General features: G+C 32.7%; 6 protein-coding genes across 9 annotated transcripts in view; 1 reads left to right on the forward strand and 5 right to left on the reverse strand.

The window, feature by feature from the left end:
• LOC123674669 (colorectal mutant cancer protein) overlaps positions 1–8,036 on the reverse strand; it is an 84,128-nt gene extending 76,092 nt beyond the window's left edge. For 3 of the 4 annotated variants that reach the window (XM_045609634.1, XM_045609633.1, XM_045609636.1), the window contains exon 1: positions 1,331–1,596. In XM_045609634.1, the coding sequence (XP_045465590.1) occupies positions 1,331–1,332 (2 nt within the window). In that variant the 5' untranslated portion in view covers positions 1,333–1,596. Of the gene's footprint in view, positions 1–1,330; positions 1,597–6,673; positions 6,778–7,465; positions 7,663–7,726 lie in introns of those variants that run through there. The other variant, XM_045609635.1, reaches the window with a different exon arrangement.
• On the forward strand, positions 5,963–6,689 carry LOC123674671 (mitochondrial import inner membrane translocase subunit Tim29). Its single transcript, XM_045609637.1, has one exon. It carries the CDS (start codon positions 6,104–6,106, stop codon positions 6,647–6,649), a length of 546 nt encoding a protein of 181 aa, XP_045465593.1. The 5' UTR covers positions 5,963–6,103; the 3' UTR covers positions 6,650–6,689.
• Positions 8,037–8,342: 306 nt separating the features above from the next.
• On the reverse strand, positions 8,343–11,525 carry LOC123676258 (odorant receptor 7a-like). The gene is made up of 6 exons (XM_045612046.1): positions 11,272–11,525; positions 9,523–10,027; positions 9,356–9,455; positions 8,765–8,869; positions 8,545–8,700; positions 8,343–8,483 (listed from the first exon to the last, which is right to left on the reverse strand). The coding sequence occupies exons 1-6, from the start codon at positions 11,351–11,353 to the stop codon at positions 8,430–8,432; spliced, it is 1,002 nt and encodes a 333-aa protein (XP_045468002.1). The 5' UTR covers positions 11,354–11,525; the 3' UTR covers positions 8,343–8,429.
• Positions 11,526–12,172: 647 nt separating this feature from the next.
• LOC123675891 lies at positions 12,173–14,865 on the reverse strand. The gene is made up of 6 exons (XM_045611448.1): positions 14,409–14,865; positions 13,745–14,249; positions 13,336–13,435; positions 13,172–13,276; positions 12,555–12,710; positions 12,173–12,296 (listed from the first exon to the last, which is right to left on the reverse strand). The coding sequence occupies exons 1-6, from the start codon at positions 14,716–14,718 to the stop codon at positions 12,243–12,245; spliced, it is 1,230 nt and encodes a 409-aa protein (XP_045467404.1). The 5' UTR covers positions 14,719–14,865; the 3' UTR covers positions 12,173–12,242.
• Positions 14,866–15,002: 137 nt separating this feature from the next.
• Positions 15,003–18,499, reverse strand: LOC123675892. Its single transcript, XM_045611449.1, has 2 exons — positions 18,099–18,499; positions 15,003–15,729 (listed from the first exon to the last, which is right to left on the reverse strand). Exons 1-2 carry the CDS (start codon positions 18,256–18,258, stop codon positions 15,149–15,151), a joined length of 741 nt encoding a protein of 246 aa, XP_045467405.1. The 5' UTR covers positions 18,259–18,499; the 3' UTR covers positions 15,003–15,148.
• A 3,772-nt stretch (positions 18,500–22,271) lies between these two features.
• LOC123676152 (cadherin-23) overlaps positions 22,272–26,378 on the reverse strand; it is a 29,660-nt gene continuing 25,553 nt past the window's right edge. Inside the window, exons 15-26 of the mRNA XM_045611872.1 lie at positions 26,062–26,209; positions 25,747–26,004; positions 25,503–25,691; positions 25,316–25,448; positions 25,101–25,258; positions 24,642–24,881; positions 24,399–24,584; positions 24,067–24,203; positions 23,809–24,007; positions 23,563–23,755; positions 23,050–23,203; positions 22,272–22,966 (exon numbers count right to left, since the gene is read on the reverse strand). Of these exons, the coding sequence (XP_045467828.1) occupies positions 22,798–22,966; positions 23,050–23,203; positions 23,563–23,755; positions 23,809–24,007; positions 24,067–24,203; positions 24,399–24,584; positions 24,642–24,881; positions 25,101–25,258; positions 25,316–25,448; positions 25,503–25,691; positions 25,747–26,004; positions 26,062–26,209 (2,164 nt within the window). The 3' untranslated portion in view covers positions 22,272–22,797. The remainder of the gene's footprint in view (positions 22,967–23,049; positions 23,204–23,562; positions 23,756–23,808; positions 24,008–24,066; positions 24,204–24,398; positions 24,585–24,641; positions 24,882–25,100; positions 25,259–25,315; positions 25,449–25,502; positions 25,692–25,746; positions 26,005–26,061; positions 26,210–26,378) is intronic.

Below are 26,378 nucleotides of genomic sequence, written 5' to 3' on the forward strand. Positions count from 1 at the left end.
AGTACTTTCTCATGTTTTGTTAATATTTTGCTTGAATTTTCTATGTTTCTGATGACACTATATTAACGCGAAATTTGATACGAAGCTTGGTATTGATATTTTTTATATGCTGACAAAATATATGATTTATGTTTTTCCATATTCTTCTTGAGTTTTATTAATTCTGGTGTGGCTTTCCACACGAATTTTTCCATTGCCAAATTACGTAAAATCTCAACCAGATCGAATCTGTATTCACGGAAATATTCAGTATTATTTCCTCTCCAATATTCTCCTTGAATTTTTCACGTTTTTGATGATGTGAGCAGGTGGAAATTTTACAAAGCTTGAAGTTGTAATTTTATATGATTATCTCAGCTCCGCTGGTTTTGTGGTCACGGAAATATTGGCTATTTTCACGCGATCAACATAAAATTCTGCATGCGTCTTTGAATTGTCATTCTAATTCAAAGTTTTCATCTAGATCGAATAGCAAAGTTTGAAACTAACAGGATGACACAATTTTTGATTTGTCATATTTACGGAACACCTAGTAGTCAAATGCTCCTTTGGAGACCACAAAACTGCATGTGGTCTCCAAGGGTGCAATTGGCGAATAAATGAATGAGCAGTCAAAAGATCTGACTTGACGCCAATATTTCCCTTATTTTTTCAATATTCTTCGTCATCATCATGATATTCCACACGAAACTTGAAATTTCATTTGAAAACATCACCCAAAACATCTGTCAGTTTTTTGATCATTGGTAATTCTTTCCGAATATTTTTCGAGGTTCTGCTACGCTATCTACACAAAATTTTCTTATTTGTTTCAACCATTTCATATTAGTAAATTATCAAATTTGATAATGAAATTATAGAAAGTTCAAGAAATATATAAAATTGATCAAATAATTCTTCCAACTTTTGAACAATCGTTTTGATGAATCACAAAAAGAATGATAAATACAGACCCGGAATGCTCGATCCTTTACCTTTTGATATATGCAGTTAATGTATTGGAATTGGCAGCGAAACATGAAAAATGAGCCCATTCACAAAATAGATGATTATCAATAACTACATATTCAGTATTGTCTGCAGTTATAAAGAGAGACGTGTGACATCTCAAAATATATGCCAAAAATATTGAATTCGAAGGATTATTATCTTCAGCTATAAAAATTTCAAAATAGTGATAACAGCAAGTGCAAAGTTCAAGTAAGTATTTAGTTCTTCCGGCTTTCTTCCTCATGAGATCATCTTATCTGACTCATCAAATGAACCCCATTGACGATGTCCAAACTATGTAGTTAACGACATCCCAACGTGTTCAAAAATTCCTATTTACATTGTATCATCCGCGACCACCAGACGCTTGGACCCGCATGGACAAACTCATGTCCTCCAAACTGCCAGGATCTAATACCCCCACACCGATCGAACTGACACTGACGGGCGATGGATGAAAATTGACCGATTTCACGCCGCGAAAAACCGCAGCAACGTAGAACGCAGTATGCCGACACAAAACAAACGACGAACGTGTGCTGCACGTAGACTGTGTCGCAGCGCCGTTGGAGTGACTCGCGGAACGCGTGCACTCGCACTGTTTCTGCCGGTTACGTAACGGGGGATCCGAGTCTCCTTCCTCCTACATCTATTGATACGTAGGAGAAGGCGGAGTGCGAGGCATGCCCCCAATGGTCCTTACAGACTGGAGATAAAAAGACGGGATAGAGGCCGGCGGCAATTTCACACCACGCGGAGGCAACTATGTTGTTTCGCAGGTGACACGGCTCGTTTTTGGGTGAAATTAACTTTGGGTGTCGTACGAAATTCGACAAGCACCAGGTTGAAGTCGGAAGATGTGTTTACACCTTTAACTTTTAAAAGATCAAGTATCTGTTTCTTCGTTTCATGTTTTTGCGCTGTTGTCTGTAATTTTAGGTTTAGTTCGAGATCAAAATCGATTATGTCCGGCAGCCGTGTACAGGGTGTCCCAAATACGATACTTACTGAAAGCTTCTCGAAAAACTATAAGCCTTCGAGAAAATCAAGAACCTCGATCTCTATTTTCGAAATAATATTGAGTCGATCTCGAATTTCAGGGCGTTTCTGAAAAATGACTTATTCAAATAATTCGCTATATTAAGATGTCTAAAATACTGTATTCACTGATTAGATTTTGTTTAATATAATTCCGGCGTCTCGGCTCGGCATGAGTCCCTTTTCTCCCTTAAGGTGATGCTATCCAAAGAATTGACCAATCAACGGCATCATTTTAAAATTTTCTTTTGTCAACAGTGGTTTATTGTTGATTTAACCTCAAAACCTGACATAAAGAGGACGTGAGCGCCGCCATATAAAACGATACGGAAATCAAGTGAAAAGGCACCAGTACCATCAAAAGAAGGCTGGTCCCTGCAAAAGTCACCACTTTAATCTCGAGTTTCTGTTTGAGATATTCCAAAAATTCTAAAACGTTCTTTTCAGTAATTATTATGGGCCAACAAAAACATAGAAAATTTAAGTATAATATCCAAAACAAAATGAGAGACGTGATGTCAGTAGAAATAAGAGACTACAGAACTGCACAGATAACAGAGTAGAACAAAACTGTATGAAGGTACATCGGCCATCGGCGCATGAATAAATAAGTTTTTGACGACAGTGCTTCCCTCTTTTGTTTCGATATGCTGTTTGAATTTTTCTATAATTTTGATGGCTCTAATATCAATAAGAAATTTTGAATTTATTATTCTAAATACACTCACCGGTAAAAAAAACTCGGCCATTTTACTGAAGTTCGTTGACCAAGAACTTTCGTAATTTTTCAACGATTACAATTGTTTTTACGTCAAATTAAAAATTCTTTGGTATTAATACAAAATCCAGAAAAGTTTTCCAAAGAGTTTGAGAGCTTATTCATTTATACAGGGTGAAAAAAAAAAGTATTAGTAGTCCAATTTCTTAACACCCTGTGATGCAAACATGAAATTCCCGAGATTAGCATCCTACTAGTCCGTTGTTGATCACTATTTCATGTTCTTGTTAAATAAACCTATCAGGAGTTCTATAGTCGAATTCGAATTATAGACAATCGTAACTTGACTCTGATTGGCCTGTCAACTCGTCCTGGACTCGTAGTAACTAATTTTCTTTGAGATAAAGATACTTAAATTTGGTATGTATATTCGGACTTTGGCCAATTAAATAACTCAACCGGCACTTCTCTACCTCAAGCCTACCTTGCAAATTGCAAGTTTCTAGATAGATTCTTTTCCAAAGCTATATTATACAAATTAGTTTACTTCCCATCAACAAATCGAACTTGATATTTTTAAACCGATTTCGTTTGAAAGCTCGCAAACATGGGCAAAATGTAAGAACCCTGCTCTCTGAAACAAGCGTGAAAACCATAACAAAGTTCATATTTCACACTGTCTGACGAGGGGTTGAACCTGCGTTTCAAATTACCTTGTAATTGTGGTTGAAATCTAAAATAAATTTGCATGAAATTCACAATGGAAATCGGTTGAGATTGAGAGCAGCAATATTCTCAGCTTTAGAACACTCATCTTAGCCTATTTCAATTATTGTCAAAACTACAATTTTTGAACACGTCGTGGTAACTCTTTGCTATTTCGGGAGATGGTTTCGCATGCTGCGCAATTGTCGGCAGAACGGCTTGGGACCCATTCTACGGCAAAGTCACCATGATCTGCTAAGGAGGTCGAGGTGTATATAGCAGGTACCACTGAGTTTCCATTCTGATGACTGATTCCTCTAAGAGAGGGCGCACTATAAGGAATGGTTCAGAAAGTCTTGCTAGAAGGTAATATCATAATATTTTTACATTCGTGATGGGTCGAGAAAATTATGACTTGTAAAATTTGTTAAGCTTTTCTCGAATTTCTTGATAATTTGTCATTTCGGAACAGTAGCGTTATAGGTATATCACACAATTAATTATAACGTATATTCAAGGGTATTCAATTACATTTCGCATACAACATTTAGGTAGAATACGAAGGAAAGCGTTAATAAATTAGGGGTTCCTGTTCCTCCTTAATGCTTTTTGGACAGGTGGTATTTATAGTATACGATCAACAAGAGTTTATCGTATGAAAGTTTAAAAATGTAGACCACTTACCAATGCAAATTAATAAAGATGGTTCATATATTTCCTTTATCTTAAAAAAAAAATTAATAATAAATTGTCCATAGTAATTATACTATGTAAATTGTTCGAAATTTCGTATTATTATATCATATTTTTTCAATTGAATAATTTCATTATTTCTATTTTGCGTGCTATAGAAGGCGTATAGTGTAAATTTGGAATGGATGAAAATTGTATTTTCCGAATGATTCCAAGCATAATATAATAAATACCATAGCAGCCATACCTACCTCAGAAAATATGTTTGAGAGTATTATCGTCAATCTGATTATTTTGAGGATCAACAAGTGATTTTTGTTCTGTATTCGTACGTTGCGTATAATTGCATAAACTATCTTGATTTTATACTGGATGTTTTGAATTTGCCAGACTCAATGTTAACTATTTAATCTAGTTGGCACTTGAGATCACTGACGAAATATTTTTCAAATTTCTAGTATCATTTTCTCAGATGAATATTTCACTGAAACATAATATTGTTCACAGTAGCAAATGACATGATCAGAATCGTCAACTTAATTGAGGTAATAGGTAAAGTTGGATTTAGAAATGTGTTTTTTTCTACGCAACAAAATACTCCAATTATGCCAGAATGGAGAATATTCTTCCTTGATTTCAAATACAGACTATACACTGCACTTCAGTATGTTCATGAGAATTAGCAATAGTAACAGTCATTTTTTAGTTCCACAAAGTAGTTAAAATATTTCAGTGAAAATACGGAGATATATCGGAATGCAGAATTAACTAATGTGAGTTTACGACAATAATTCAACATTTTTCTGCTATACACATATTCTATATATTCATAAAAATCCAGGGTAAATGAATACTTAAAAAAGAAGAAGTGCATAAGGCCAGTCATTTTTGGAATTGTTTAAGAGAAAATATTTCGAAACGCTACATTTAAAAAATAAAATACATAATTGGATGTTCCATATACCCAGCTGAAAACTTATTATAAAATAAATTTCATACAACAAGGAGTGCTATGCGGCATCGAATTTCTATTTCAAGTGTCTGTCTGGTCCTCTCACTTTGTAATAAAAAAAACTCAAAAGCATTGTTCAATTAAAAATATAAAATATATATAATTCTGTATGTGAAGACCTTTAACGAACAGTTCTATTTCTAATTCGGAATGTGTGAGTATTTGATACCACTATTCTCAATAGAAAGATAATTGGGTAATTATGGGATTATCTAATATTCGAAACTAGTAAACATTTCCTATATCCTAAATAAGTCGAGAGTCAAGACGACTACATTTACTTGCCTCCCATTAAGGAGTTCAAAATTTTCGAAAAAGTTCAAAATTTATTCATTATTAGAAAAAAGAATTGTATTGATATGTAATTCGTTATTAAAGTTAGAGATTTTTGTAATTAACTGTATTTTAATCTGCGATATAATATAGGTTAATCCTAGACTTCTTATAACCCCAGGAATTATTCCACATTACCATTAATTATTTTATTTTTGATAAATTACTTGATTTTGGGTACAAAGCATTATTATAATAGTATAGTATAGTCTAGAATGAAGAAACTAGTAAAAATTCTATAACCCACATCGGCAGATCATAAATATAAAATATTATTCATCATATTATTATTATTGTGGTGAATAATACAAACATCATGAATAATAATAATATTCTGAATTCATAACTGGCATAATTCAAAACAATAAAATCAATTCAAATTTCTAGATAAGTCAATAATATAAAAAAATTCAATTGTGTCGATAAAAGTGTACCTGCGTAAAACCTACCTTTGGTGTCTGTGGTTCGCTGTAGATTAGATTTCTGTGATCTAACATAACCTAACATTGTGAAATGTAGAATGAATATTCTATTCCTAATTATATGACAAATTAAAGTATAAACAAACTTATAGAGCGGATATCCTAAGTAAAACATCAGAAAAAACATTAAATATGTCCGCAATTATGCGAAAAGTAATTAATCCTGTTAGCATTCAACAAAAAATAAAAGGTACAATATGGGAGAAATGGATGTTTTATTGGAAAAGTGTCATAAAGGATTACAAGGATGTTGCAATAGGTTTGAAGGAAGAAGCAAAACAAAAACCAATAAAAGCAGCTGCAATTACAACTGGAATCGCATTTGCTAGTATATGTGCAAAAACAAATCCCGACCTGAAGAGTTTCCGATCAAAACAAATTCAAAGTGTTATTGACCTTTCTTTGGTTCCTTCAACTGTGGCGAATCCTACATCTTTAGAACATTTGAAATATTTAGAAAAATGCTTCAATGCTGACTTGATTCGACATAGAAGTTTTGGATTATTTTCTCTCATTTGGGTAGACACATCTAGTGATAAGTGTAAAAATTATGAGAGTACCTGTGATTACACAAATTGGAGATACATAAACTTCCATAAACAAATAACAGATGTAGGATTTCTTGGTATTTGGTGGGTGATTTCCAGGAAAATGCTCGATTATGATATAAATTATTAACAAGAAAGTGTAAATAAAACTTACCTTAACTAGTTCATTATCCATTATATCAATGTTTCTGAGACGAGACTTATGTACTGGACTCATATCCCTTGCTCCAGAATCCCATTCCCACTTATCTAGTTTTCCTGAAAGAAGTTCATTTATAATGATGCATCATTCAAATGCATTCCAAGGTATCGAAGTGTGTTTAAGCTATTGTAATTTCTATTTCAATGAGATGAGAATAAAGTATTAGATTTTTTTTATTAGAGTATTCCAAATAGTGTAGTTTTAATAATTTATTTTCAACAGGGTAAAATATATTAGAATTTTTGGGTTTATATATCATCTCCAACCATAATTATCAAGGATGGATATTATAAAGTTAGTAATTAATTTTACACAATCTTCTGAGGTATAGCCAATGTTTCATCAATAAATTTGAACTTTCTTCAAGACAAAAATGAAAGAAGTAAGAAACAAAATGAATTGAATCTACCTAGTTTCACAAGTTATCTTATTAGATTCACTATTTCTCATATGGGTAAATCCAAAAATGACATGAAGGTATAGATATATTATTATGCTTCCATTCATAAGATGTGAATTCAATCTAGAGAATAAAAATATCTAGGTTCGAGTTTTTGTTGATACCTGTTTTTCTTTTTTTGGGATATCCCAAAGAAAAAAGAATGAACAAATATATCTTCAGGGTCTTTTTAGTCTTGAAAAAGTTGAAATATACAATGAAAATTTGCATTAGGTCAACAGACGAATAAATCGACTAATAATTTTTAATATGATCTCAAATATATATGAAATTGTGAACCCCACCTTGACTTTGACTAAGTTCACTAAGATTATCTTTGTTGGTTACTTTGAGGGCATCTATTTCAGGTCTCAGAGCTAGCCTTCTTTTCAGAAATTGTTCATATGAAATACGACCTTGTGCATCAGCACCTAACTGAAGCATCAGCTCATCTAGAGAATCTTCTAAACTTAGTTCCCTACATATTGCAGCGAGGTCTTGACTAAAATGATAATCAGTCATATACCCACATAAGGGAAGTATTATGTGCGTGAAAATGCTTTTACCTATCAATATAGCCATCCCCATTAGCATCACATGCTTGAAAGAGCCTTTTAATTCTCTCTTCATCGCATATAGAACTTGTACTCTCACTAGCACAGTCTGTATCAGCCATTTATGATTCAGTATTTAATTAATTTCCAATAAAAATATTAATCACATGGTGATTAAATAAGAAAAATTCATTCTTAACATTATATTAAATTGCCTTCCATGAAATTTTGTTGGAAGCTTGTTCATTAGTATCTCCAAGGTGTAAGTCATATAGGTGACAGAAAAAATGTAAACAAAAATTGTTACTTTACTTTGGGTTAAACACTTTTGACAGATGTCACCATGACATATAACTCCTAGTCATAGAGAAATAGTAAATTCGATAGCTTCATAGAAAATTCGAAGGAACTGTTCTTTTTTATTGAGCTCGAGTATCAACATTAAGTCCAGTTATAAATATCCTCATCGCCTTTTTATGAGGACGTATACTTTTATATTATGGAACCAAATTTAACTTAAATAATACGATAAAACTTATGTAATCTAGATAAAACATGAAATTCTTCTCTGTAATAAATTACAATATGTTAAAATGAATTTGGGGAAAGGTTATAAAAAAATTTGTATTTGGATACTGCAATTTATTTTCGTATTATTTTCAGTGTAGGTCGGTACATACAATACCTATTTCACATATATTGTATTATTTCCCATTTATTGACTCAAATTGATGAAGGCATTCAATATTGTGTATATAGCCCTCATGGTCTGTATTGAAAAAAAAAACATTTAATGGTTCTAATGCCTTTTTTTATTTCTTTATACAAACCTTGGTGAATACGCTCAAATTGGCAGGAAATAAAGCTCCACAAGTAAGAACAAATGGTTTTTGAGCTCTCATCAGAATGAATTTGAGAATTTTTTGATGTTTGACATTCATTTCATACCATTTCAGAAAATGTATGGATTCTGCCAAAAAAAGACACTGAAATGAAAATTTTAATTCATTTGGTATGACGGTAGCAGGACAAGGAAAATGAATGATTTACCTCTGAAGATAATTGTTCAGATAACGAAAGTATTAGATAAAGGTGGGTACATCCATAAAAAGCGGCACAATAAACGAAGAGTGCGAAAGTGCTTGTGCTGTCTCCCTGTAAACGTATTCAGCATTAGTTAGTACTATATAAGGAAAATTATCATCGAAATGCATCAAAATTCTTCATTTTTCCAATAATGAAGGGAAAATTATGGTTGATATAATGATCAACAGGAAAAATATCGAGAATTATAAGAGCGCATCCGCCATTATTTTAAACTCGAAGTTGAAATTTACCTACCTATCAGTAGATATCTATCTAAAATTGTTCAATGGAATACGAAATGGGATATCTTATATATGTGATTTGAATCCAAAATTGTCAATTCTTATTGATCAATAAATAATATGTAAACGTAAGTGAGTGTAGTAGTTTTTACGAATTGCCTCAAAGTTCATTTACCAAATAATATTGATCTTCCCTTTCTAAATCGCGGGGTTTTTGAAAATTCCATATAACTTCTATATCTATGACTATTACCCCATACAAACAGAAATGATCATTTATCGACATAGATAGATGAAATAGGTATATACCTACTTTGAATATCGTAAGTGTAATGTTTGCTACTGCAGGAGCATGTACTATCAACATAACCAAGAACATCTTCGATGAATTTTCTCGCAGTACAAAGAATTCCCTGAGAACAATTATTATGATGATCATAAACAGAAAGAATATCAGATGATATCGCAGAATGAACTCACCTTATGATATCTTGATGTTCCCTAACACACAGCCTCAGGAGATAATCGATTTTTTCATCGAATTTCTTAAAACTATCGATTTCTTCAACCGCAAATTCCTTCAGATTCCTGACTATATATGACAGAAGTCTTAGTCTACATATCAAATAGCAAATGTATGATGCGAGAAACATATCTCTCGTAATAGCAAATATTCCACATAATCCACCAAATACTGCATCTTCCATGTTGGCCACCCAGTAATATTTATTAGTATCCCAGGGGAAATAGTAATATCCCATAAGAACCATATTACAATCCTCCTCCACAGAACATTCATCGATGTGCTTCAATTTGTTTATAAAAACGAATATCATGATGACAAAGATAATAACAGCAGTACCAAGCGCCCATTGGTTCATTTTGAAGAGAAGTGCTGGCCAAATAGTTTTGATGGTAGATCGATGAACTCTTCTAATTTTCGGATTTGGATGGTTATACATGAACTGTTCATTTTTGAATAATTCTGTGAAGGCATACAATGAAAAATATACAGTTTTAGGAGTAGTAGGAATAAGGTCTATTAGAATAAGGTGTACCTATTGCAGAATGAAGGTTTTCTGTCAAATTATAAGAATAACAATGCACAGATATTCACACTTGAACTTGCCTAAAAATTAAAGTTTTATGTAGCTGAAAGGCTTACCAGCTTTAAACAACCTATTGGAGCAAAGCGGGTTTGTGAAGAGTTGATAATTCTTGGTTGGAAAAAATTGTTCAACGAAAAATTTATATTACAACTTTGCTTCCGCCGTTTTGCAATAGATGGTAATTGAAATTAATAGATATTAGCATAGTACAAAGAATCCTTATACTATGATATTAGTGAAAGAACGAACCGAGAGTAGTTTCAACGCTTCAAGAACGATGATTTTGTCGCTGATGACCAGCATGGCGGTTGAAGAGATATGGTTTTTGAAGATGCGGAATTGAAGGCATTACTTGATTAAGACTCGTATCAAATGCAACAAGAATTGTCAGGATCATTAGGAGTGATACAACAAGCCATTTCAAAACGTCTGAAAGTCATGGGAATGATTTAGAAACAAGGAAATTGGGTGGCATACAAGTTGAAGCCGAGAGGTGTTGAACGGCGTTTGTTTGCTTGTGAACAGCTGATTGCAAGGCAAAGACGGAAGATACTTCTGCGAAAAATGGGTTCATTACGATAATCCCGAGCGCAACAAATCATGTGGATATCCCGGCCATGGTTCCACGTCGATGGCCAAACCCAATAATCAATAATTGCGCTTTTATGAAAAAAAAAAATTTAGTAATCGAAAATTCGGTTTATTTATTATCTGTCAAAATTGTGATAGGTACAGAAGTTCTGCCAACCAGGATTATTTCAATGCAAAAATCTCTTAACGGTATTGATGGAGGTATTGCCTCAATAACAATGAAAATTCAGTGAATTAGGAAAAATAATGTATAATATATGTACCCGTACAGAAGGCTCATTCTAACCCTAGTTTCTTCAAAACTTGAAACTTCGAGGCTCTTTCAATTTTGAACTCGTGGAAGATTATCAATTCCTTCTGCACTTGAATTTATATGGTTCTGATGATGTAATCAGCTACAAATTTAACAGGGAGCACTATTACTTATATTTCATGATGAAATATATGATGAGGTTTCTTGCTCCAAAAGTGGGATATTCTATGAATAATATAGATTAGTGCTACATGTTGCGACAAATACCACACTTACGATCCAACCATTTCTGATATGTCTCCTTATTATGGACCAGTATTACTGTACTCGCATAGCCACCAACTGTTAACATTGCCATTTTCGAACAAATAACTTCGAGATTTCCGTTAAAAATCTCGCTGTAGAAACCAAGGAAACAAGTCGTATTGAAAATGATGTAGATAACAACAAAGGTGATTTTACGTGCATAATGTTTTGGATAGCCTCCCTCCTCCCATATACCGAACAGATGAAGTAAACATTTGACCGTTTCAAACGGTTTGGAGTTCATAGTGATACCTCTTTTACAATTTCGTTATAACGAGAATAAAATAGGATTACACCTGTAAATTACGCCAATTCTAGATAATGAGTGACTAAGGAATGATCACTGGAACTAAACTTTTCGAGCTCAATTATCCTTTGGTCAATTATTACATTTGATTATTCACTTACCTACCAGAGCATGGCAGAATAAGAAAGTGGACATTAGAGAAGTTCGATGAGTTAAAAATTCCCCATAGAACTTCTTAATTTGATTGATAAATTAATTACAAAGATGGAGGAGAAAATTATGATCCCAACAACAGTGTAGTTAGTTCAAGAAAGATTAAATATGCACAGCCAAAAAAAATAATAATAACCGTCTTTATTAGACAAAAGTTATTTCATTTATCGAAATCATTGACATTCATAATAAAATTCCAAGCGAAGCTTATTATGTGAAACTGATGAGTACGTAGGTACCTACACATATGCAGGTAGGTATATAGACGTAGGTGAGAGAACAGGTCGAAAATTGTAACTCCTTTTAAATGGGGTTTTTAAATAAATGGTTGATAATTATTCGATCGATAGCTTCATAGAAGAAAACAGTATGAATTTCATAATTCTTTTTATTTAAGTGAACTAATTAATTGAAATTTTTTATCATTTATGCTATGGTGAGTTATCTATGTGTATTAATAGGTGAATGTGAACATTCCTTTTTATTTATTCAAGTTTATAACTGCATTCACAATGGTGTACACAGTCTTCATAGTCTGAAAATAGAAAAATCATATAAAGCTGGAAGATAATAGTAATATATCTATGACGGCTTCATTTTGATAATAATAATAATTACCGTCAAATAATAATAATTTATTATTTATAATATCATATTATAACTAATGAATTATTATTATTATTTGACTACTGAATTTTGTCCAGTTGCGTTACGTAATGAAACTCATTACAAGCATTGGTATCTAAGCAATAAAATCAAAATAACCATCTGGTATGAGAAAAATGTTTATTACCTTCATAAAAGTATTTAGATTCGCTGGAAATAGATCTCCACAAGAGAGCGCGAAAGGTTTTTGAGCTCTCAAAAGCATGATATAGAATATTTTTTGATGTTTAACCTCCATCTCATACCAATTCGAGGAGTATATTGAATCTGCCAGTTGCAAACTCCGAAAGAGAACGGAATGGTTCAAAAGTATCATTATTAGTTAGACGAGCTACATATCCAGGGTGTCGCTAGAGGTATCATCTACATTTCTACAAGATAAAAGATATTCCGAAAATTCTAAATCAAAAACGTAATATTGAGTTCAAAGTACCACTATTTCTAATATTCATGGATATTCAACCATTGATATGATTTACCAATTACTTTCGAAGGACGTTTTCCATCTGTAGTCTGTACCTAATACATATATCTCGTAAATTCATTTTTGACTGAAAGCGAATGGATTTTTTTGTATGTTGAATGTTATGGGTTTCTCCAAAAAAAATGCCACCGTGCGGGTTGTTTACCAAATGTACTACCCATTTTCATTATATTGAATTGAAGAATATGCATGGTTTCCTTTCAACAAAAATAGTTTAAAAATTTGTTCAAATTTTTCTTTTTCGACTGTAAATAATTCACCTTGAGAGTAAGTTCTTCAGATTGGGATAACATCAAATATAGATGGGTACATCCATAAAAGGCTCCACAGTAAACAAATATGGCGAAAGAACTGGTATTATCCTCCTGAAAAGATTTTGGTGAATCAATCAAGTCGTCTGAAGTAAAATTCGATTCTGCAATACCTGAAAAATTATAACGGTGGTATTGACTATCACCAAAGTGTTCACCAATAACATTGCACAGAAAATCTTAGACAAATACTTGTGTAGAGACAGAAACTCTCTGAAAATTATAATGACTATAAGCGTTTGTTATGTGGAATATTCTTTACTATTCGGAATTTTTTTAACAGTCCTAACAGAAGAAGCAGAATATGAATCATTTGATTATAAAACATTACCTTTTGTGAAAAATCCCTTAGAAACAATTATTTAACTCATTTTAAAAGCCGTGATTTGTGAATTCTCATTCTACTGTCAAAACCAGATAAAAAATGAATAAATTAGGTAGGTATATTTCAAAATGCCACCATTTGGTTATTAACTTCTCTTATCCATGAACTACTATTCTATTGCAGCGGAAAAAACCTACTGGAATATATTCTGATGTTCTTGGATGCATTGTTTGAGAATATGGTCGATTTCAGAAGAATATTCCGTTCTACTCAATCCACATGCTATGAACTCATCCAGATGTCCAACCACATAAGAAACAACTTCAAGTTTACATCTGAGATAACACATAAAACAGGTTAAATACATATCTCTCCAGTAAACAACAGCACAGCAAAAGACACCAAAGGTAATATTCTCTATATTGGCTAACCAATAATGAACATCAACATCCCATGGAGAATAATAGTAACCGATGTAAATCATACTGCATTCCTCAGAAGCAACACATTCTTCTTCAACATTGAGCTTAGAAGAGGTGTAAATTAAGAAAACTCCAGCTAGCATAATTTCCGCTACAAGTATGGACCATTTGTTGAGTTGAAATATTGCCTTTGGCCATGTGATTTCAAGGGCTGATCTATAAATCTGCTTTAATTTATTATTGGGATTATTATTGAGGAATTTTTCTCTTTGAAACATATCTGAAAAATTCATAAAGTTCACCTTTTCATTTTTCAATATATGAAAGTGATTATGTAAGTTATGAATAGATGATTATCTTATTGTTTTCTTAATATCGAAAACAAGTAAATTCGTTTAAAAATAAAAATGAAACTATTTCTTTAGACCCGATACTTTACCTGTTAGCCAAACATTGAAAGCTTTGCGATTCAAAATCAAAATAGCCACACTTCCATAACCACCCACAAGAAGCATAGCAAAATTGGAGCAAATCAATGGTATCTTTTTTGTTTTCAGTTGATGATAAAATCCCATACAGCAGGAAACATTAAACATAATGCAGATAATAATGTAACTTGCACGAAATATGGAATGCTTGGTAGTGCGCTTCTCGGCCCAAATGCCAAACATTTCCATTGAAGATTGAACTTGCCTGAAGGGTTCTGATGAATCGGATTCTAGTTCAAGATGATTTTTGGGAAAATTCATTTCTTCAGCTGCTCTATATTGTAAAGTGGAATGTGAGTTGACACACCAGAAGGAACTATTTTATATGCATGACTTCGGAAACTTTATGTGGTAAGTATGAATTAATTATTATCTTCGAACAACGTATGCTTTCTTACATTTCAATTTCTGTTTATTTATTAACCAGCCAGAACTTGCATGTATCTTAACATATGGTTACTCGAAATACAACCTACTTAACATGCAACTTTTTATGAAAACTTCGAATATATCAGTAGAAAAGCACTGGGAGATGAGGAATGAAATAACATCCATTAATTTAATAGGAACATGATATAAACTTATTCCATATAAATTTCATTCATTATTTTCACATAAAACAATACAAAAAAGGTACATAGTGAAATTGATTGACGTTATGAAAAATTCGAAAACTTTATTCAGCTAGATATCAATTCTTATCAGCTTTAGTCTTTTTTGTAGGTGATTCTTCTTCTTCTGACGAAGAACTTCCTTCCGATTTCCTTTTTTTGTTTGAACTTTTATTTTCTTCCTCTTTTTCCTCATCTTGAGATTCTTCATCTTCAGTTCCTAGCAAATCTTCGAATTTCGATTGGTTTTTCTTTATTTTACTTGCTTCAGGACTATAAGCCCATAAAATAAGGTGAAGGTGTTCTTTTGTCGGTAATTCTCCATCCCAAAATTCAGAGGAATTTGAATGAAAATTTTCTAGTAGTTCTTTGAGTTTAGAATTCCTAACTATGTCCCAAGTAGGTTTATTTTCTCCACTCGAAACTGTTCTCAAATTTTTGTATTCTGCTCCTGCTTTTTTGTAAGCTTTCAAAAATGACTCAGCTTCTTCATCTTCGATTTCGTATTTTTTTTTCAAAGGAGAAAGTACTTCTATAGATGCCAAAGGTAGATAAGCTCGATTTTCTTTGGAACGGTTCTGAAGTTCGAAATTACTAAGCCAGTCTTCGAATATTTTCACAGCATCGTTGATATTTTGAAGTTTATCCTTATCTTTTGTTACTGAAATAGATAAAAAAATGATTAAAAGAACAACTCTGGCTGGAAAAATAGTTCATTTCAAATATGTTAATGTTAACATATTTCTATTGAATAGGTTATTGAGATCATTGAAATTTTATTTTTTTTTTCAAACAGATGTTCAGAATATGAATTTGTGGATTACTCTAACTTTGAAAGTACAGTGTCTTCATGAATTACTGTAACATCTTAGTCGCCTCCGTAATATTCTCTACCAATGATCAAAATCACAATATTTTTAATGTGAATTATCAATTTTTATTCAAATTTGTGAATGCTCTGTTCCGATCCAGCAATGAGTGCATAAAATATTTTGAAGGCCACTACGATGTAACAATAACATTACGATGTTCACTACGACTAACTCTGGGCTAAGCAATTTAGTCTTTTCCTTAGATACCTGTATTTCTCAATACTTGAATATCTCTTTCGTTTATTCCTTCCGAAAAATTAAATGCTCTGATCTATGACACGTCATTTTTTTGAAATGGAAACATGTTATAAGTTATTATAATATCTGCACAATAACACAGAATATCTAATTCCCATTAAAAAGTCCCAGAAAATCACTGGCTTGATGTAAGGAACTCTTCTGCTTGAATTTTCTTTGGATATGTGACCTGATCAACATTTCAAAGAGGGCCTGAAATTGTTATTTTAAATTAACATTCTCATGAAGAAATCAACACAAAATTGTGCACTTAACTTGAAATAGTGGTATGAGTAATTTCAAATCTTTTCAATCTCATCGAAAGATGAAGTATCTTTTCGATATTCGTATGATTATCTCTGGTTCTGGTTACGCGATCTATATGAAATTTTGCATGAGGCCTGAAATTATTGTTTCACATCTAAATACGAAAGGTTTTCTCGATGGAATTCGTAATTTCGAAATATAAATAAATGATCAGGAAATAGAATTTTGAACTGCCATATTTACGGAAGTCCCCCATAGATGAACATAACCACGAACCTACAATGAAAATTTCAAGTTTCGAGTTTTCTCCCTTCGAGAGTAATCCTGTTTTCAGCAATATCGGATGAACAGACAGAATTGAATTTGATTGAAGATCCATCATCAGATTTCATTCGATATTTGAAGAGTTGGATCTTTGATACTCGTATAATTGTAATTTTGAAATTATCAACTCAAACTCGATGAAATCATGATCATTAATTGTTAAGTCGTTAAATTTTAATATGCCGACTTGTGAAATTATTCTCTTCCACGAGACAATTTACAATTTAAATATTGTTGTCAGCCAATAATTCGAAAATAGCATGCTATAAAAAGCAGATGAAAACGCAGTATGTTCTGGGATGTGAGTCATAATTTGTACTTGAACTAATATAACCCAATGACGAGTGGATTTGAAATATTGATCAAAATAAAAATAGAAAGAAATGGACGGTTGTACTATATTTACAAACATAGTTGTAGTATAGCTAATACTTCATTATATTTTTTTATAGAAGAATATGATCATTTAAGCAAGGTATACCTTTTTCCGAGCCTATTTATCTCTTTTTATTTCACACAATTAGTGTAATTGAAAACACTTAGAAAATCCTATCCCACTGTATTTCAACCCGAGGTTTTATGTTTCGTTTTAGAAATGTTATTAAAGATAAAATACATAAAGACTAGAATATATTGTATTCAGTATGACCAGAATGGAGTTGAAAAATATTTTTTTGAATTAAATTTATACAATTCAGCCAAAATTACTAGGTATTGCCCATTTCCCAATGTAAAATTCAAGGAAATGGAATAAAGAAAAACAATTCGGAGCTCAGTTTTGTTTCGTATGTTTTTCATCGATTACCTATGTTTCAATGTTTGTTTTATTCATCCCGACTATCCTAGGCCTCAAAATATATCAAAATCAATAGAAATATCAGAAATTTTACTTCAATTTGATCGCAAATATTGGTAGATACTATTTTACTTCAATTTGTATGAATTTTACGAGTAGATTTGAATTCATGGGAATGGAATAAAGAAAAACTATTCGCAGCTCAGTTTTCTTCTTCGATTACCTATATTTTAATGTTTGTTTTATTTATCTCGACTATAATATATGGTCCTCAAAATAAATCGAAATTAATGAGAATTTCAACTTCAATTTGATCGCAAATATTGATAGATACTCTTCTACATCAATTTGTACTTTATGAGCAGACTTGAGTTCACCAGGAAACTCTCATTTCTCATGACAGATTTTTAATAATTTCTTGAAAAATCTCTATTCAGCTATTCATTCAGTCAAAAATATTTATTGGAGTTTATATAAAAATTCTCGTTACTTTCTGTTAATAAAATCATCTTTTTTGAATATTTGAATACTCACAGGTAAGTGTACGTTTTGCCCTTCCAATGAGTCCTTTGATAGCCAATTTTTGGTAATCAGGATCTCTCCCTTCAAGATTCTTTAGAGTCTCATGTGCCTTTTCCTTGTCTTTGAATCCCAAGCCAGGAACAGTATCAGGTTTTCCAGAATCCGAAGACATTATGTATAGTCCACAACTAAATAAACCAATTCAAACACCAATCGATACTACCAGCACAAACTTAAATTCGCAGTGCACCTTCTAAGTAGAACTGACCGGCAACAAACTGCTTGCGAGTACACAATTAGCCTCGAAAATGGATTTTGGTCATTCATGAAATTGTGTAGATCGACCTCGGAAGCGTTTATTATGATAAGGAGCGGCACATTACACCTTCTCAACATGTCCAGGAACGGATTGAGTGTCAATTCGATGCACAGATTAAGGTTCTACGTTTGTATTCATCTATGATTCGATGGCTATTCGAATTGAAAAACATGGAAACAAAATATTTTATTTACACTTTAGAGTAAATCAATTTTTAAGATGTTTGCATAAAATATTCTTAAACAATAATCTATACCTGGAAGAAAGTAAATATTATTAATTTGCGAATGAAAAATAATACAAAAATTTGGTAACTTTTCGTTTTTCACAATAAAATTGATGATATGTACTTTGTACAAAGCACTGATATATTTTCAAAATATTCGTAAAAAAAAAACCACCAAAAATATTACAAATTCGGAACCATTAGTTGGTGTGCCAGGAGATCTTTTCGAGTTAGCCCATTTTGCCTTTCACTCATTCTGTCTTTGTGGTCTCTTCAACATTGTCTCCTCATTCTGCCAAATAACACCACGCATCCTGTATCTTAAGTTCTTATCTTATGGTCTCGCTCCTAATTCGATCTTTTGGTATCAATGGATCTTTGGATCTTCATTTCAGTTGTTCCGCTTTTCGTTTTCAACGTTTCTGCTCTTGTTTCTACAGCATATTTTAGTATATGCCTCACCAATCTTTTATGTACACTGACTTTACTGTCAGTGGTCATATAGGCGTTCTTCCAGAGTCCAGACTATGCCTCTCAGGTATACGGCTATTCTTGAGTCTTTGTTTGCTTGCATTCAGGTTTCTTTGATGAGGTCTCTGTGACTAGTTATTTCTACACCCAACACCCAAATAACTGAATTTCGAACTGTGCTGTATCGTTACATCTAATTGGCTCTTATATGACCATGGATTTCGTCACTGATATTCTCTTAATATTGTATTTCAGTAGTCATTGCTCTTCGTTATAATCTGTATCCACCTTGCATCTCTTCCACGCTTTCTATGTGAGGTTCTGACTGTCTTATTCCTTTCATTATTGGTATTTCTGCTGTAAATGCTTGTAGTGTTCTCATTCTTGTTTTGTTGTTCTTGTTGATTTGTACTATGGCTTGTATATAATCTTCTATAATGGTCTTCCCTCGCAGTATCTCTATGACTCTTCCAATTGTTGTCTTCAGATTATCTGTCTAAGTATAAAAATTGCATCCACGGTCGATCTATTTTTTCTGAAGCCTTGCCGTTCTTCGCTTATATCAACTCTATCTGTTCTATTTGTAGTAAAATCTTAGTAAACCGTTTGCTGGTGCTGTTCAGCAGTGAGATAATTCTGTAATTTTCTGGTTCGTTCTCATTATATAATTGTTATTTGTATATATTTGTTATTTGATGCTATTTTTTAAGTGGGCATTTAGCACACTTTCAGAAACATAAAAACATGAATATTTGAATTCGTTCGCTTGAATATAAAATACGTAAAAATGAGTTCAAAATATGAAATTTCAAATTGCCTTCACTGCAATTCAGTTTGGTGCCTTTTCTGCATCAACTTATTGATTTTTCTGTTTTTAATGAATGTCAAGAGATTGGTTTTTCATTCTTGAATTGATGTGTAGTTATTTTACTGTACTTAAGGTATACCATATCGCATTGATTAAAACTGAAAGTATAAATGATATTTTCAGTTAGAAAGAATTCATCAGAAGTGATAGAATAATTATGAAATTTTTCGATGTTTCTTGTATTCGCACATCTTTGATCCAGAATAATATCATAACTTCAATGATGATGCTCATGGTACCGATCAATTATTCCAAAATTTCTACTTTTGGGAAAATTTAGGCTAATACCTTCCTGACCATTCGAGAATCCTACCACACGAACGGAATATTGGCTTCTTGATGAGAGAATTTCTATCTTTATAACATCTGTAATTACGTCATTGCAGAAGTTGAGAAGGTTTATAATCAGGAATCTAGGTAACATTGACATTCGTATGTTGTGTTGTAAGTTTTAATAATAAAATGTTAAATGGTAGTTAACAGAATCGTTCGAGTTGGTAACAACCTACCAAAATAAACGATTAGCGAATATAAACAAATAGTTGAAGAGGTTGTCAGCCGCTCGGAGTTTGTCATAGATGAAGCAATCTATCATTCTTATAACAGATGACAAGCAATTTTTTCATTTGGCAGTACTGCAGTACATTTGCGATTTATAAATATTTTGTTTGATACTATTGGATCTGAAAACAGGAAATGGAATTGAAAAAAATTGTCTACCGAACAAAACGGTTCCCATTGCAAAATATGCATGCATTTTAGCAAGTGGAATTCGAAGTAAGTATAAAAATACAGTAAAACCTCGATTATCCGTTCTCCTATTATCCGTTTTACTCTGTAATCCGTGCTCGTCGACATTTTCACTCATCCGTTCCTACGAGCAGACATCCACTCGATTATCCGGGATTCAATTCATTACGCATGCGCCATAGTAATAATTTGGTATAATTTGAAAATGTTTTAGTCGATGTTGTTGAGGAATGGCTAAATTCGGATTTAAATGAACCCGGTTATCAGATACTGGATGATTCAGAAATCGCATCAAAATTTTCCCAACCTAACCACTGTATGGATACAGACGATTGTCGATTAAAGTGTTGAAGAATTTTCCACGCAGGAAATAGAAATTCATAATACAAGTGCAGAAGGCATTGATATTCTTCCACGAGCTCAAAATTCAAAAACGAGCCACGAAGTGGCGAGTTTTTGAATGGACGAGTGGTAGAATGAGCCTTCTGTACGAGTATTATACATTATTTTCTCTAATTCATTGCATTTTTATTGAAATTAATGAAATATTTCCATAAATATCTTTTAGTGATTTTTGCATTGAAAAATGTTGGTTGGGTGAACTGATTTCTTCAAGGCAAATTGATGAATCGACACATAAAGCCGTGGCGGAAAGTTCGGAGTACCAACATATAATAATAAAATATAACCATGAAAACTGTGCGTTTCAGATATATTCTCGCACGATTTTCTTCTAAAAGATGTGGAAGAATGAACGGAATAACCACAGAATTAGAGAAACACTGTTTCTGCCAAAGACGCGTTGAGATTTGCAAATGGTCTGATGCACTATTTAGAGCAGGAAAATGATACGGATTATATTGATGTCCTCCACTTGAGGAAAATTCGGGCTCACATTTGTCTCAAGATGAATAATAAAAAAAAGACAGACAAAAATTACATAATTTTTCAACTGAAATATATACATTCGATGTATTATAGGTACCAATGCAATGATTTGTTTTTCATTTGTATATTTTTATATGGTATTATGATTCTATTGATTTTGTTGCTTAATAAATAATTGTACCGCATACATTTCTCTAATTTTCATAGTTGTTGTGCGTATTTTGAGGAATTTCGATTGTCCGTGTTTTTCGATTATCCGGGAACCGTTTCCCCTCCATTAGGCCGGATGATCGAGGTTCTACTGTATGTATAAAATTTCCAGACATACAACAAAAAGTGATCAAATCATCAAAATTGAATGAATTTCGGAAAGTGGACATTATATTTTAGCATCTAGGTATGTACTTTCAAAATTACCAACCAATTGTACCAACCTCGAAAAAATCCTTGGATTAAACTTTGAAGGAGATGTGCTTTCTTGCCGGCAGTTACATTGTTCCCATTCGAATTGATAATATAACCAGAACAACCCTCTTCCAATAAGGAAAATCGAAGTATTGGTTGGGTCAACGCTATTTACAGATTATTTTCAGATTCAGCTGAAATTTTGCTTACTGTCCTTGATTCATTCTTTTAATTTTAGGGCAATAAATAGTATTTGAACAGAATGTGCATATAGTGTTTATTCCATCATATTTCAGAATTTGGAGAATATCAATCTCAATCGATATCAATTCCGTATTTACCTAAGAGAAATATAAAATAGCGAATGAATTTTCCTAGACATTAGTGATGAATGCTATTATTTACAGTGATAAGTTATTCTGTGAGATTGAAAAGTTTTACATAAATTCCATTTTACAAATTAGGTTCATTTTCTTAAAATAAATCTACTGACTTCCATCAAACAATTGGGAAAATAAATATTGCACACAGCCTGTATACTTATAACTAACATAAATAACACATCTCCATTCTACAAGAGTACTCTGTTATTATTACACTTTCACTTAACATATTCACTCAGTTCACATATTTCATCGTACCAGGTGTAATGAAAAATGTTCTATGTAAAAGGTGAAACTCGTTGTCAGATTAATATCATTTTAAGAGATCAAAATGAATTGTAAATTACAATAGTTTATAGATTTCCTTCCTGCCATCTTTTAAAAAATAATTTCTCAATTATTCATAATTCCGTTGTTTCTAATTTTCTTGGAAGTGGTGCTGGAGGTAGAGTTTGATAAACATTTTGTGGTCTATGGTTGCACTTCTCTTCCATTTGATCGTTGGTGCAGATGTTACTTTCTGGATTGCTGATTACGTTTTCATCAAGGGAGTCATGCTCAGAAGCTTGGCTTTAAAAAATAAAATAAATATGAATTGATAACATTATTTGAACAAAGAAAAAATCAACCAACATCAATAAGACTAGCTATACCTGTATAAATCTCCATTTTTGAACCATTCATTTTCATATGCCTGAAGCCAAATTGGGTTGCTACCATGCATAGTGTGTTTGTTGGTATTTGGTACACGTCCGCTAATGATGCTGAGACCTCCTCCTCTCTCATGGATCTCAGAATCTGCACCCACTAAAACATAGTGTAAGTACGTTAAAAAATGGGGAGGAATGATAATGAATGATATAAAAGAATGTCAATACAATTTTTGATTCCAAAAACACATAACTTCCCTTGAATTGCCTAAGGTAGAAGGCTTTCAAAAGAATCATGTCCTGGTTTTTATGTTTTTGGTACTGTTTCAGGAGTAATATGCCGAAACATTTACCATTCCTACGAAATAATTAGTTCTGAATAAAAAGTTGTAGAGCATGAGTAATCAATAATAAGTGATCTTCTAAATTCAATATTGAAGTTGGAAGTTCTTATGCTTTGAAATTCAACATGAAAAGATATCAAACTAACAATGTTATAAAAGTAGGAATCCTTACCATAAGCAGTTGCCGTTGCTGCCTTTAATTTCCTATGGTATCTTTGCCTTTGATTCCAACATAATGCTAAGCAAAGACATAACAGAAGCAATAAAAACATTGAAGAAGCTGTTAACCAAAATGTCTGGTTAACAGTTTGAAGGGATTGCAATGCAAGGGCTCCTCCAGGTTGCGTATCCAACACATTGAAATCCTGAAAAAACTCATTTATATTCAACGAAAAGTGTAATCATAAAATAATATTACTTTGAAAAGACTGTCTAATTTTTCAGTATTTTGGTCGACCAATCGAAGAACCTCTTCTACCTCCAGAATTGAGTTATCATTTTTGTCTACCAGATGAAGGTATAAATCGGTTCTTGTTTTGTCTACAGTTCCATCATGATTAGCATGTACCCTAAATTCATCTATATTAACGATTGCTCCAGTCACATTACCTAGTATTCTGAAAAAAAAAGGATAAATGTTAGTGATAAAAGGCTAATCAAGAATAATCCTCCTTACTCCCTGAATAGTTCGATTTTTTCTCTCAATTCAGGTGGATGTTGTCTTAGAACAAAACGAACTCTTTGATCTTCTCTCAGCAGATATATGAAGACCCGAGACATATCACGAAGATTGTCTGTATCGTTAACCATGACCTGAGAATAATATAGGCAAAAATTATATTATGGAATTTTACATAAATTTTAACATTATTACTACCACAGATAACAACAAAGAAGTTATCAAAATTTCTACTCTGATGATATATTTTCTCTGCTAGGTTTTTATGGTTAATATTGAATTAAGTTATTTTTGAAAAGTTTCAACAAAGTAGGTGTATATCATTTTACCATGAAGTCAAAGTAGCCTTTCATTCCTTGCTGTGGATCAAAATTGAGAATAACATCACCTGTATCCTCATCAACCACAAATGGCGGTTTGTGTATATTCTCCAAACCTTCTGTGAGAGTCATTTGAATTTTTCCTATCAAATAATATTTGATTCTGGCGTTGATTCCAATATCAGCATCAACTGCCTAAAAAGCAGACATTGGATAGTGTTTTCAATATTTGAGCATTGGTTATAAGTTCACCTTCACAGACATAAATCTTGTACCGAAGTCTGTAGCTGTACTAACACCTCCAGTGAACACTCTATGTAGAAATCGAGGAGCATTATCATTAACATCTGTAACATTGATTATGACTTTGAGTTGGGTGTCATCATTTGGATCGAAAAATCCGTCGCTTTTTGGAGTAGAGGAACAATCTTCTGTAGCTTTGACAAGGAGAAGATAGATGCTCTGTTCTTCACGATCCAAAGGTTTCAAAATCTGGAAGAATTGGTCGGAATATATAAATATGTGAATAGATATTTTTGATTATGTTTTTGAGAGAAAATTATTGGAAAAGAATCTCAGAACGTCATGGGCGTAAACAGGAAGTAGGCTATTTCTGTGGAATTAGCTGATTTCAGGTAAGAAGTTAATCTTAAAATTATGTTGTTTATTTGTTTCATAGATTTACCAGAGTTTATAAAGAAAGAAATTTACCGTCAGTGTATGCTGAATTCTATCAAGTTCGAAGTATTCATCTTCGTTTCCTCCAATAATATAGTAACATATAGGAGTTGGTGGCCCTTCGAATTCAAGATCATCTCTATCAACAGTGTCTGGTAACTTTCTTATTTCGACTCCTGGCGCTTCATTCTCTGTTGAAAAATTTCAATAAGATCTTAAAATACTCATGAGAATAATATTTCAGCTACCTGTGAAGCTTACTGTAAACTCATCACTCAGGAATTGAGGTTGATAGTCATTTATATTGCTCACGTAAACAGTCAAATCCAAATCAGAACTGAGAGATGTGGGTGTACCAAGATCATAGGCCTCTATTCTAATCTGGAAACGTTCACAATTATCGATTGATCAAATATTAGGAGCAATATTTCTTACATCGTATATTTTCTGTTGTCCTCTATTAAGCGGTAGTCTTAACTCTAGTACGCCAGAAACTGGTTGGAGATTGAAAGTTTTCCAATGGCTAGCAGGGTCAGCTTTCAATTTATATCTTACTGCACCATTTAATCCTATATCTGCATCTGTAGCAACTATTTGAATCAGTGCGCTACCTACAGTAGCATTCTGAAAATTAAATTGCTGAATAAGTTTAGTCCATTAGTGCATCTCTCAGGTTTACCTCTGGAACACGCAGTGTTGAGTTTGGAGGGGGAGTTACAAAAACTGGAGCATGGTCGTTGAAATCTATTATACTTATACATATTGGCTCCTCCACCAAGTGACTGGGAGTTCCTAAGTCTTGTGCCCTCATCAACAAGGTATAATTTCCATGTCGACCTCTGAGAGGAGCTATGGCTTTCAACTCAGCAGACCATTCGTTTATCTGCTCCACACTGAATAATTCAACATTGTTTCCATCTGCTATATCAATGATTACCTAAGGAGTGATATTTGCTCATTATGATAAATTCTTGAAGAACTCAGCACCACATACCTGACCATTAGACGTGCTAGGATCATCTGAGTCTGATGCATGAATTGTAGTTATTGGTTGGCCAATTTCATGAAATTCAGTAACATTGATACAATACGGTGGTACCAATAACTGTGGACTATTATCATTCACGTCTAGAATGGTTACACTGGAAAGGAATCATTTGATTTAACATGATCGTTAAAAAGAGATTCTGTTTTGCAATGATGAGATCCAGTTTGACCAAAAGTTAAAAAAGTTGTTTCAAAATACTACACTATATATTTTTTGAGGTCCCATGTGAGAGCTTAGTGTGGCGCATCATGTATTTGAAGAGT

This window comes from Harmonia axyridis, chromosome 3 (assembly GCF_914767665.1).
Source record: "Harmonia axyridis chromosome 3, icHarAxyr1.1, whole genome shotgun sequence".
Lineage (NCBI taxonomy): Eukaryota > Metazoa > Arthropoda > Insecta > Coleoptera > Coccinellidae > Harmonia > Harmonia axyridis.